The 14,219-nt window shown below is 42.5% G+C and overlaps 2 protein-coding genes across 2 annotated transcripts in view; one reads left to right on the forward strand and one right to left on the reverse strand.

The window, feature by feature from the left end:
- The window catches only part of LOC310858301 (uncharacterized protein), a gene marked incomplete at both ends in the record, with an annotated part of 38,247 nt that extends 35,338 nt beyond the window's left edge, over positions 1-2,909 (reverse strand). Inside the window, 2 exons of the mRNA XM_083764408.1 lie at positions 1,394-1,653; positions 2,854-2,909. Of these exons, the coding sequence (XP_083620534.1) occupies positions 1,394-1,653; positions 2,854-2,909 (316 nt within the window). The remainder of the gene's footprint in view (positions 1-1,393; positions 1,654-2,853) is intronic.
- Positions 2,910-7,207: 4,298 nt separating this feature from the next.
- Positions 7,208-14,219, forward strand: part of LOC310858302 (voltage-dependent T-type calcium channel subunit alpha-1I-like) — a gene marked incomplete at its 3' end in the record, with an annotated part of 208,422 nt that continues 201,410 nt past the window's right edge. Inside the window, 1 exon segment of the mRNA XM_083764409.1 lies at positions 7,208-7,236. Within this exon segment, the coding sequence (XP_083620535.1) occupies positions 7,223-7,236 (14 nt within the window). The 5' untranslated portion in view covers positions 7,208-7,222.

The raw sequence follows: 14,219 nt of genomic DNA on the forward strand, positions 1-14,219 counted from the left end.
AATTGCAGTTTTCAATGCATGGGAGGGGAGAGGTGAAGAGGAGAGAGAGAGAGGAAAAATAGATGCATTTATTTCAAAACATAGCCTACTTATACATTATACTTGCATTCTTTATCTGTCAGCAGTTAACCGTTATCCATAGAGCTCCTTAAGGATAGCAATAGTGCACTCGCACGCAAGCAAAACACACACACACACACACACACACACACACACACACACACACCTGTTGCCCACATGCAGCAGCCCTGCCTCCTCACTCTACTCTTGTTTGCTCCGCTTGACAATAGCTGCCAATGTAATGTAGTTTTTGGGGGTGTTCGCTTGCTAAAGATGGCAAGTATGCAAGTCCACTGGGAAAGGTTTGGAGTGCCAACATGGACAGCAGTCAAATAATTTCTCCATAATGTGATTTGGCTTGATTTTTGTTCAGAAACAGACAGTCACACAACACAACCCAAATGCTCGCAGTTATGAGGCGAAATCAAGTCTGTATCATGAAATCACGACGGTTTGTGTCATGAAACCTACACCAGATGTGGACCAGGTCGACACTATACACTCTTAGATGAGCCAACCGGTCCCCCGTTAACAACTTAAGCACACAAGGAAAAACTCCCCAACATGACTGAATACAGAAAGAAAATCTTAACAATGCTGCCAACATAAATAACTAATTTGGAACATTTGCTGCATTGGTTTGGATTGAGTAATTTAATTACTATGATGATGATTATATTCGATTAAAACACAAGGCAATCACCCTATATTTTGTCTTTCACTTAGTTTTAATATTTCTATTTGGATGTTTCTGTGCTTTTGATGATACATTTACTCTCATAGGAAATAATATGACCATCATATGAAGTTTCAGTATTGTTTCCCCAGTGCTGATATAGACCATATCAAACATAAATCTATTTGACAATTTGTCTTTTTTTGAGAAAGCTATCTCATTATGTTGGCCTGCAAACATGATCATTTTTGGCAGCACAAAAAATTGCCAAATGCCATTTATTTACGCCGTGGTTAAAGTTGTAATTTTTCAGAATTTAGAGTATAGACACTTCTCCGTGCACCACTACACCGCTGCTAGTTAACCCATTTTGGTGTTTTAAACATGTTATAATTTAGCTATTGAAAAATAGCAGATCTACAAGCTCCTAGCGCGCAGAGCCAACGTTTTTAACTCAAATCTTTGCTTCTGGGGGAAGGTCCCTGGAACAACACATCAGATGGAGGTCGGCGGCCAATTACATATAATCTTGGGGGTCCTTGACATGAAAAATGTTTGAGAACGACTGACATAGAAACATCAGGATTTAGAAATAATTTTGTAGAATCGTTCCCAGGTCAAAATGGGTTAATTGTTGCATATACTGTATTTGTATACCTCCGTGCTGCTCTTGTGCGGTGCGATTCTGTACAGCAGCACCCCGCTGTGTCCCAGGGTCAAGGTCATCCGCAGTGACGTAGATGTCTACTATCATCTCCTCCCTCTCTCCCCTGTCTTCCTTCTCTCCTCTCTCCTCCATGATATCCTGCTCCCTCCTCTCTCCACGGCCATATCTCACCTTCTTTGTCAGGTCTGGTCTCGCATACACGACCTCGGACATTCTCCAGTCGATCTTCACACTGCACTTGTTGTGCAACCTGTTGGAGAACGGCAGTCCCACAACAAGAGGAAGTCCAGTTTCTATTTAAAAGCCTTGGTCAAGCTGGACCTATCAAATGTGCGTGTGTGTGTGTGTGTGACGTGCATGTGATGGACGTATGGCCGACTAGCGACTTGTTGGAGTCACAAAAGAGGAAGATGATGAATACCACCATTTGAGAAATGTACGCACAAAGGTCAAAGGAAGTGTGACACATGCCCATGCTTCCTCAAAGCCACCACAGACAGCTTTCCCTCAAGCCAGCGGTTTTCAACCCTTTTCATTTCAAAGTATTAGTATTATTTATTCAGTATTTGATGAGATTTTGCCTCTCAGAGTCAAAACTTGAAGAGAGAATGAGGTTGAGTCCACATTTCCATGCTGTATTGATGTTGACACCATGTAGACAACAGGCAAACATTGATTAAAAACTACTACTACTAATAATAATAATACAAATTATTATTATTATTATTAATATTACACAATACATTCTCTAATTGTGTAGACTTCTTGTAAATTAAATAATGCAGATGTTTAACAATAAGTTAAACTCCTGAGAGCCTAAAATGAAACCAAATGAACCCGTAAGGGTCCGTTTCGTTTCATTTTACACTCAAGAGTTTAAGATATATAAGGGTCCATTTGGTTACCATGAACTCTTCCATCTTTAAGCAAGGGACCATCTGTAACCTCCTCAAGGTCCACTGGTGGTCCTCGGTCCACAGGTTGAGAACCACTGTCTCAAGCTATCAGAGCTCTGAACGTGGACCAGGTCTTTAAGCTGTAATACCTGCTCACCAACAGCGTGCACAGTTTTTATTTATTTTTGGAGAATCGTTCTCTTTTTTGCTGATTTCGTTCTTCGATTGAGTCCAATCGACATACTGTAAATGTATATTTCTGGGTGCCAATTTAATTATCTGTGTTCTGCAGCTATAGGTCTTGATGGCTCATGTTGTACAGCGCAAGAAATGTTGGCACTAATCCACTCAATGTGTTATGTAAATATATGTGATCCACTTTATTGGTATTAGTTGGTATTAGTTTTCAACAATAACTAGGATTCAAGCAGAAGCATTTTGATGCACTGCATGGCTGTATATGATTTTAAAAGACACTTTTACAGTAGTCAAGTTGAATGCATGGACACGTTTTTCCAAATCCTGCTATTAAGTCATATAATCCTTATTCTTACGATGATAGTCGGCTGACTTGTCTTCTGTAGCTGTTGACATTCAGGTCTGAGTCCATGACTAACACCAAGATTTCTGGCTTGGGTTGTATTTAACATTAGCGAGTCAAGCGGAGCACTGAATTTAACACTTCTTCCTTGGCTCGAAAACCAATTACTTCAGATTTATCTTTTTTGTAACTGAAGATAATTCAAAGCTGTTATCTCACAGCTTTTATACTTATATAGGCCTACTGTATTTGTCTAATATATATTTTTTATCCCACAATTTTGTAACCCATTTTTCACCCCTGTGTCAATCATCTAATGTGATCCTGGGCTCTACACACCCTCCACCAACCTAGTCCCCCTATATGGGGGACAAGGGGAGAGCAACGGACTTGAACTCATGCTTCCTTCATGCCTGAGTGTCCAAGTTGCTCCTTTACACCTGACAGGGGGGAGTTTCCCTGGTTGGACGTAGCGCGTGGAAGGAACATGTTATTCCAACCAGTTCCTTTCCCCTCCGGCCTACTGTATTTGAGTAATATTTGACCAAAAACACACTGGAGTCGAGTACGTCTGGATGTAAATAAATGAAGCCTGATATATTGTGCATAGCCAATCAAGATGGTGCAATATTTACAATATTTGCATTAAAAAACCCACACAAAATATACCTACACTATCCGGTGTAATACACGGCTGGTAACCATCCTTTGATTTATACTCAAGACATCGTGTCTCGAATATAGCAGAACTACAAGCTCACATGCACAACAACTGTATAAGTAAAAAAAATAGGCATTGCCTGTCCTATACAGATTCCCCTACAGTTGTCTGTGTGGGCCTCTCTTAGCAATCCCCAGGGCCAGGTTGACACACATAGCTAGCCTCGGTACCCAGGCTTGTATTTTCGTTCGTATCCCACACAGCTAACCTCACAATCACTAGGAGTACTTTTTCCTGTACACAAGCTACATGTATACAGGCAGCCGGTGATCTGAATGAGAGAGAGAACATCCACAGGCACACAGCTTTTATCTGCCAGCAGAAGAATGCGAGCGGTATTACGATAACGATAATTGACAGCTGTGTGTGCTGTGCGTGCTGTGCAAGAGAGAGAGAGAGAGAGAGAGAGAGAGATATAATAATATGAAATATTGTGGCTTAAAGATATCTAGTTTACCACCACAGGGTGGGGTGTAGACAGTTATTTAAGCCCTGTATAGTTTAGTTGGGTCCCCCAGGGGTCTACCCTTGGCCCCCTCCTTTTCCCCCAAAATATTGTTGTGGGTTTATATATATGTTTTGTATCTTCGTTTTGTATTGTTGTATTGTGTTTGCCAATTGCTGTTGTTCTCTGTGTTTAGCTAGAGTGTATTTTGTTTTATTCTTCACAGCACTTTGTAAACTTTGAGTTGTAAAATGTGCTTTATACGGTAAATAAAGTGGATTGGATTGGCTCATGTTGTGGGCCTGCAGGGCGGCTGTTGTAGGACAGCTGTTCACAGAATGTTTGCCTATTATGACATTCCCAGACTATGTAGTATAGGGTTCAAGTGCATGGTTAAAAATGTGCATACTTTTCATGTTCATTGTCAAGGTATAACACTGATGACTCAATATTTATGCCCACGCCGGGCGTTGTTGAGAAATAATGCCCGGCAGGATGATTAAACAAAGAGGCGAAAGCTAAGGTGTTTAATAATCATGGGGGTTATTTCAACAACAACAAAAGTCACACTTGTGTGAAGTGAGGGGTGCTCTTATCATCATACATCATCATCATACATCATCACACATCATCACGTTCCGTGCTCAGCCAATCAAATCATCACATTTCGTGGTACACACAAACACACAAAGCTGGACATAGAGGAGGGACTCAAAAACGACCGGCACGGGGTATATTATCCCGCTTATTACACGGTTACTTAAAGCTGCTATAAGCAATAATAATGTCAACATTTGAATGACCTTTTCTTTTTCTTTTTTTTGTATTCAGACAACCAGCAATGGATAGAAAGCTCCCAAAAAATGTTTAGTCTCTGCGACACATCCAGGGGCCGCAATCTGCATTCAAAGATTTCCCTAGAAGCTTTGTCCATTTGCCTGTCTGCTTCCTGATTGGTTTGTCATTGCGAGCGGGTTTTTTATCTTTGAATGCAGATCACTCCTAGATGTGTCACAGAGACTACACTTTTTTGGGAGCGTTCTACCCATTGCTGGCTGTCTGAATAAAGAAAAAAAAATATATATATATTATTGCTCATAGCAGCTTTAATAAATAAAACAAAGTATTTCCTCCAAAATGATTTCATGCAGTTGAAGTGGAAGCGGAAGTGTTCTTGAGAAAATGACAGTGTGTTTGTTTACTTGGCTGTCATGTTGGATATGACATATAAGCCTACGTATCTTGCGGGCAAGACACTGAACCCCACATTGCCTCCAATGAGTCGGTCGGTGTGAGCTCGCCACCATTGGTGTGTGAATGTGGGAAGTGAGGATGCTGGCGTCGACTGTTCGCCGCTTCACCTCCCAATGTATGAATGAATGAACCATTGTAAACCGCTTTGAGCACTTGATAAAGCACTATAAAATGCAATTCATTATCATTATCCAGAAATTACACACAGCTGAATTCAGCGATTGATCAATCAGTATCAAGCATTCAACCAAGCTGTGTAATAATAGACTTTATGTTACATCAAGTGGCACAATATCCTGCCTGAGCACTGGCACAGCAGCAGAGCTATGGCAAAATAAAGTCACCAAGCCCTTTTTTTGTTTTGTTTTTATGTTTTTTTTTGTGGCTTTCGCCTTTATTTAATATTTTGTATGGAGGGACAGACAGTAGGCTGACAGGAAATGGGGAGAGAGCCAAGGTGCCTGGACCACTGAGCCATGGCCTGACCAAGCCCTTTAAAAATATATATATTGTAATTGAAATGGCAGGACATGTTGTGAACACATTTTGAAAATGCTATGTGATGCCATATATCCAAAATAGGGACGTGAGCTTAATGTGTGTGGCTAATGAATGTATGGTTGCATAATATGAAAAGACGTGTCTATCACAACAACAAAAAATAGATGCAGTATATGCTATTGATATTAAACGCAACTGCTAGGTGGTGGCATTTGCCGTCCCCTGGAACCCTAAATAAATGAAGACCCAGCAGCAGTCTGCATAGCTCCAGACTGCTGCTGAGTCTTCATTTATTTGGGGTTCCAGGGGACGTCAACTTCAAGGTACAACGTATTACATCCGAAATGTTCTAAATACAACTGAGTCGGCTATACCACTCCACTAATGCCAGTGAGCCATGCAGCTTTAATTTTGGGCCTTATAATTTCTCTAGAAACACTACACAGCTTTCATGCAGTGTATAGTCTTACTGTAGCATATCCTTAATGACAAGTAATGTGTCACCGACACAGGCTGTGCAAAAGGCTGTTCAGACATGCTTTGTTTTGGTTTCACATTCATGTTCAACGCCTGTCTGTCTCTCAGAATGTGTGTCTCTGGCTGTGTCTGTGTTTTTCTGCGTGCTTTGGCTTTTCCTTTACTGACACCCCATAAATAGAGCATGAAATCGCCGTCATCGGTCACAGTATTGCGCCATGAACTGTTCTGTCAATAAGGTTTTATTTAGAAATGTCTGCTCCGCTACAATATTGGAAATCTGTTGGCAGACTCCCCGCTGTCACATAGACTCGAAATAACACACGACGCCATTGATCCGCTTCCTCTCCGCTAAACTCTGCTTACCTCGTTGCTTTCTTTCCTCCCCGTCGTTAACTTCCTGCCACCTCCTCTCCTCTGCGATCTCTCACCTTTCCTCTCTCTTCTTCAATTTTCTCCCCCTCAATTTGTTAAATTTCCTAATTTAATTGATCTGCTCTCTCTGTCCTTCCAGAACGTTGCGTTGCCATGACAAGCGAGGAGGAGGAGGGACCCGCTGCAACAATAACAACAACAACAACAACCACAGGGCCCGTGACGACCACGACAGCGACAGCCATCGCCGGGGGCGACGACGGCGACGACGACAACAACAATGCCGTTCTCACTCCCTCCTCCTCCCCCAGACCCGCCGCCTCCTGTAGCTCCTCCCCTTCTCCCCAGGAAAAAGAGGAGGACGAGGAGGAGGAGGAGGAGGAAGAGGAGGAGGAGGAGGAGGAGGAGAGGGCCGCCGCGATGATGATGATGATGATGGAGGACGTCATAGAAGGAGAGGTGGCGGAGGAGGGACGCTTCGGGGATGAAGACGATTTCGACGACGGCAGCAGTGACACCAGCGTGCTGGTGGTGCCCTACCCCGAGCTGGTGCCCGTGGTGTTCTTCTGTCTGAAGCAGACCACGTGCCCTCGCAGCTGGTGCATTCGGATGGTCACCAGCCCATATCCTTTACAGTTATACGACAGGGGGGGGGGGGGGGGGGGGTGGTGACATGGGTGCGGTCTTAGCCTGTAGGTCTGCTCTCCTCCCCTCTCCTCCAGAAACTGTGAAAACACAAAACAGACATTTAAAACATGTTTTTTAATGTTATTGTGGTGTACTATGAATCATATAGCATATTCATAACTACGTGGTTAGTCATAATTGTACATATAACTTCTTAACTTGCAAGCCATTTCTCCCTGCATCTCGCAAAGTGCCTTAAACAGACAGACAGACAGACAGACAGACAGGCAGGCAGGCAGGCAGGCAGGCAGGCAGGCAGGCAGGCAGGCAGGCAGGCAGACAGACAGACAGACAGACAGACAGACAGACAGACAGACACACAGGCCGACAGACAGACAGTTTAAGGCACTTTGCGAGATGCAGGGAGAAATGGCTTGCAAGTTAAGAAGTTATATGTACAATTATGACTAACCAAGTAGTTATGAATATGCTATATGATTCATAGTACACCACAATAACATTAAAAAACATGTTTTAAAGGTCTGTTTTGTGTTTTCACAGTTTCTGGAGGAGAGGAGAGGAGAGCAGACCTACAAGCTCGTAGCGCGGCACTACGAGCTTGTAGGTCTGCTATTTTTGAAAAATGGTGAAAATGAAAAACCTCATGTTTCTGTATCAGTGGTTCTCGATATTTCGAGCTTGTAGGTCTGCTATTTGTTTTAAATATAATATACAATAATGATACAGTCTAAAATGTAGCTATTGTGTCCATACACAATATAGGCTACAAAAGAACATTTTAAAATAAAAGTATGCCATGAGCGGGATTTGAACCAGGTGCTACGTGCAGAAATAAATCGAGAGGCAACAGCACAGACCGCCCCTTTAAAGAAATGTTCCCCCTTTAAAGAAATGTTCCACTGGACTAAAAGATCCTTTGCAACGAGAGCAGAAAAAAAAATAGGAAGAGAAAGATAACCGATATCACATTAAATATCTCGAATTAGGTATTAAATATCTCAAATTAGGTATACCTTACCCGCGGGGGGTTTTCAGCCACACAGAGCCTATATATTTAATAATAATATATTAATTTATATTAGATGCATGCATACAGACAACGACGTAAATCAGGCCGTTCATTATGCATTTCCAGAAAGTATATGGAATTGGAAGGCATCAAATTGATTCTCACTAGGGAAATAATCAAAACGGAATTTACAGCAGGAACTATTAAGGTAGCTATAATAATAATAATTCATATTCGTAGCACAGCCAGTGGTCACGTGACTTGACAAATTTACCCCCAGGCCCCAACTCGTCCTCTTTGGCCTACCGAAGACGTCTTACATTTGACGGGTCGGGTAGGGTGACAACTCTACATAAAAAGACGAGTTGGGGTTGAGAACCTGTTGCTGGCATCAGTCACTACTGGCATCAGTCTCTGCAGGTGAATCTGGCACAACTAGGTGAGTCCACCCCCGACAGTCACCCTACCTGTGTGATACGCTATGCTTTATCTTCCTTTTCGACTGCTAGCGGTGTGTGTAGATCTCTGTTTGGCTCTTGGTGAGGCATAATTTTGGCTGGCTGACTGCTGGTTGTTTGATGTTTGCGTTTCGATTCCAGCTGTTGGATATAGATAAATACAAAGTTTTAATCCTGATATGATATATATTTTGACAAAATGACTATACTTTGTTCAGATGTATTGACATTTAAGTAATTTAAAAAGAAAATGTATACCATTGGAAATTAATGATATGTGGACAATCTTAAGAATGCATATCTTAAAGTTATCTGAGCAAATGTTTTAATTATGATTCAGCATCACATGTGTGTGCTGTGCATGGACAATTATTAAACACACATTTTTGAGGGGTGCTAGCCCCTCCTATGTCCAGCTTTGAGGGTCTTTGTAAACACAAACATTGAAGACAAAAGTGTGTAAGCACAAACATTGAAGACAAAAGTGAGGACACAAATTGTGATTGGCCAGAATGAGATGATGTATGATGATAAGAGCGCCCCTCACTTCACACGAGTGTGATTTTTTCACACAGGCAGCAAACGTGTGAGAGACAACAGGGGCTATAGATTGCCCATGGTGCAACCATGTTTGGTGTTGGAATACTGCTTCCCAGGGAGAAAGGACAAAGAAAAACACTTAAAAGGGGGTTTAAGTGATTTTCTTTCTTTCAGTTTTTAATTAAAAAATGTCTTAAATAGCTCTATATTCTGATAGCTATCATAGAGTGTTAGTTCAATAGCAGCGGTCTCCCCATCTCTCCTCTAGAGTGTTAGTTCAATAGCAGCGGTCTCCCCATCTCTCCTCTAGAGTGTTTGTTCAATAGCAGCGGTCTCCCCATCTCTCCTCTAGAGTGTTTGGTCAATAGCAGCGGTCTCCCCATCTCTCCTCTAGAGTGTTTGGTCAATAGCAGCGGTCTCCCCATCTCTCCTCTAGAGTGTTTGGACAATAGCAGCGGTCTCCCCATCTCTCCTCTAGAGTGTTTGTTCAATAGCAGCGGTCTCCCCATCTCTCCTCTAGAGTGTTTGTTCAATAGCAGCGGTCTCCCCATCTCTATAGAGTGTTTACAATTTACAATTTAGGCATTTAGCAGACGCTCTTAATCCAGAGCGACTTACAATAATCAAGAACAAAAGCATGGGAAATACATCACAAAAGCATTTATCATAAAACATGCGTTTTAATAGCAGCGGTCTCCCCATCTCTCCTCTAGAGTGTTTGGTCAATAGCAGCGGTCTCCCCATCTCTCCTCTAGAGTGTTTGGTCAATAGCAGCGGTCTCCCCATCTCTCCTCTAGAGTGTTTGGACAATAGCAGCGGTCTCCCCATCTCTCCTCTAGAGTGTTTGGTCAATAGCAGCGGTCTCCCCATCTCTCCTCTAGAGTGTTTGGACAATAGCAGCGGTCTCCCCATCTCTCCTCTAGAGTGTTTGGACAATAGCAGCGGTCTCCCCATCTCTCCTCTAGAGTGTTTGGTCAATAGCAGCGGTCTCCCCATCTCTCCTCTAGAGTGTTTGGACAATAGCAGTGGTCTCCCCATCTCTACTCTAGAGTGTTTGGTCAATAGCAGCGGTCTCTTTAATAAACAGAACATACATTTTCAGAATGGGAGGACAATATGGAACTCATACAGGCTATACGTACGCAACAGGGAGACACTTTTTCTGATGGCTTTCTGGCAGAAATACTTTCTGGTTGAAAGGGGCCCAGGTTCACATAACATCACCATGTCCCAGAAAAAAATCCACTAAATAGTTAGTGTAAGGTTAAGGTTAGCCATATGTTTTTTCTGTGAGGTTAAGGTTTAGGACAATATTAAGGAAGAGGTTGGATAGAAGGAAGAACTTGGCCACGCCCATGAGGGCACACTTCTCCCTTCGATAAACACATGGAAGTGATTAAATGGTGTGTGTGTGTGTAGCTATCCCCAGTTTCCACGGTAATGAGTGGAGTTGTAATACGCTGCAATGTTTGTCAGCGGTGAAGAAGCTTTGATTTTACATATCACGGCTGCCTAGTTTTCCATTAAAGACAAAACAGCAGCTGGACCAGGGGGAGAGAGAGAGAGAGAGAGGGTTGCTTAATAGCCAAGCCATCTCTTACATTTAAATCGAAAAGCCCTCTTTAGAATTCTCTTGGTCATTACTCATTGTAGCGGCTCCTAGCCAGCAGAAATATGACAACGCTCCAACAGATGTCTTTAAGGTAGTTTTATTTTCCTTTTGGACACCGTGAAAACTGTAACACAAAACATACAAATATTCTCTTAAATACCATGAAATGTGCAATGTAAATGTCTTTGTTGTAACTTGTTGGTCAATCATGACTTCAGGATTATGGGTAAACAAACACAATAAAACATACACAAACAATCAACGGAACGACAACACTGTTTACAAACAAAGAAACCAACAACATGTAACATACCATGTGCGCCTTCTGCAGATTCTTTTAGGAGCTACTCTACGTTCTCTTATCTTTCATATTTGAGGACGCTCTTTCTTGGCGTAAGGAGAGCTCCTCGCACCACTGCAACTCAGCTTGTTCTGAGTTTCTGACTGAGCCAGCTCACACCGGTGCCATTAATGAGCACTCACTCTACTCACAGGGCTTTTCCTGCACGCCCTCAACAGTAAACACGTCATATATGAACAGCATATATGAACAGCATTAACCAGGCACCACACACGGCATGTAAATACAATGTACCCAAGTAAACATACCTCTAATGTTCACATTAGCAATACAAATAGAATAGAAAATAGAATAGAAAATAGAAAAGTACAAAATACCCATTGCTGGTACAGTTACACTCATGTCAGAGAGAAAGTAGTTGGCCCTGGCTGTATTTTGATCTGTAATTAACATCTTACTTCATTAGGCCAAGTGATCCTTGTACATTTATGTTGTGCACTTTTATTGAATTATTGAATAGTCCTTTAAGCTGTAACATTTGAATAGCATTGATTTCCACACATATTCACGATTTAAAGTATTTAATTGAATATATATTCAAGAATCAATATTCAAAATCGGAAACGTTCATGTCCTAATAACCGAAAATAAGCTTTCCTTGACATGAAAGCGGAAATCATAATAAAACCATTTAGGCCATGAAGTATTTCCATTTCAACAAGACCGCAAGGTCGCAACGTTGTTCTGTTGCTGCTGTGAATATATTTGGAGCATTTTAAAAGTGAGTTGTGAGCTCCGTTCTTGTTTTTTCATGTAGTATATTTCCAAATGTTTTAGATAGCTCAGAGTGCAAATCTCTCTGAATGCTATATAGAGTCTGGAACTACGCATTTGCGAGCCATTTGCGGGACTATAAAGACAAAATGGAAGTGGGGGAGGCGGGGCTTCCACCCAGGATTTTGTAACCCACTTTTGTCACCCCGGTTCTAATCCTACAGTAGGTGCAACTCTCCCTCTGTCAACCTGGGGAGAGCCCTGAACTGAGCTAATGCTTCCTTCAATGTATATGAGGACTGGGGAGTCGAGCTGCTTCAGATGAATTGAATATGAAGGACCCCAATGGAACCAAGCCGTAGGCTTTCTTGGGTTTTTAATCCTCTTAGCAGACCTTGTATTCAACTGTACTTTCTTTCCTGTGCCACCTATGGGGTATGAAAAGAGCGTCCGTGCTCCAGACTGTATGACCGGAAGCATTTGGAAATGTTGTGAGGCAGCAGTCTGTCCATGCGAGACTACTATGGTAGCATAGCATCCAAATTCATTACCTGGCCCAGACCGGCCCGCCACCACAACCAGTGCGCAGATAGCAGAAACTCTACCGCCCGCTCCGTCGAGGCACACACAAACAAACAAGCCCCAGTACCACCACTTTTACAGAACAACGTAAATGATACAAACCAACAGACAACTACACACAACCCTTTGTAGAGGGTTTATTTGTCACTCACTGATACAGGTATACAGTGAAATTATCATGATGGCACTGGCAGAATGGCAGCACGCCCAGACCTTTCCCGGTGGCCTGCCGCCTATTGGCCTACAGTCCCTACGGTCGCGGCCCACCGGGAATATGCCCGGTACGTCCTGTGGCCAGTCCAGCCCTGCCTGTGACCTCACATAGTATAAACTAAAGGCAGTGTTCATCTGTCTCCGCATGCTGTTGGTGTACAAGCTGAGCACAACCTTGTGCCTGTCATATTTTGTGAACCAGTTTTGGGTCTTGTTATGTCATTGTTGTGGGTGAATAACTTTGATTTGCATCATGCTGCTTTTGCTGTGATTGCAGCTCTGGCAATTGGGTCAAGCCTAACCTGGTTCCGTTTGTGTTTTTGTTTTGTGTAGTCACTTTGTGTGCGTGCGTGTCCTCTTTCTTCCTGTTCCTCTCCCTCCTTTATGGAAATGTCTCGCTGTTAGGCCTCACTCACACTGTTGCAACATGCATACAACATTTGTCTTGTGTCTTGTCCGTGTTTAATGGCCGCCCCCAATGCATTTCCAATGGAAGTCACATGGTTTGACAAAACATTTGTGTTTGATGGCTGTGTGTTGTGCCCCCCTCCCCCGCATCAAACAGAAATGTTTTGTCAAACCATGTGACTTCCATTGGAAATGCATTGGGGGGCGGCCATTAAACACGGACAAGACACAAGACAAATGTTGTATGCATGCTGTTGCAACAGTGTGAGTGAGGCCTAACAGGTCACAAGCTAGAGACTGTTGCGTTAGTTTCATAATAGGAAAGTATCAGAAGTGTAGGCTACTGTGAATATTGGAGCATTTACGAGTGAGGCAAACGCTTTTCTTTTTCACACGTCATACAACAGTTTGTAGTGGTTTTGCAAACTTATCATCCAGTCTCTGTCATTAAACATTACAAAAGTGGGTGCACTGCGTGCGTGCGTGCGTGTCACTCCTCTGAACTAAAAAGTCTTGCATCGACTGGCACCACTTCTCACATTGTCTGTGTTGATCGACCAGCACTGTGTATTGATCCCCATAGGGCTGAATACATTCGAGCCATTCACCATGATGACATCACTATATTATGCTGTGTGTGTGTGTGTGTGTGTGTGTGTGTGTGTGTGTGTGTGTGTGTACTGTATACACGTACTTCCGTGGTCTATTTTCATAAACGTCTGGGTTTTCCGAGGCTAATTTTCATAAGTGGATTTGACTTGTGGAAACTCATCTATAGGGAGGAAAAGCAAAGTGATTAATTAGAAGACAACCTTATACTGCTAACAGATAGATAGAGTGGATAGGGAATATAAAAAAAAACATATCAAATTGCCACGCAATCACAGCATCGACTAAACAGACAGATTTAGATGAAGAGTTTACGCCAGAGATTTAAGGAAAGAGCACACTGTACAGGATTTAGTACTATGTTATTTCATTCAATACCTTCTCTTTCTCTTGTTTTCTCTCTCTCTCTCTCTTATGGACTGTAAATCCACCACAGTTTTCGTTGTGCTAAA

Source organism: Protomyctophum parallelum (genome assembly GCF_964188405.1).
Source record: "Protomyctophum parallelum genome assembly, chromosome: 5".
In the NCBI taxonomy this organism is placed as follows: Eukaryota; Metazoa; Chordata; class Actinopteri; order Myctophiformes; family Myctophidae; genus Protomyctophum; species Protomyctophum parallelum.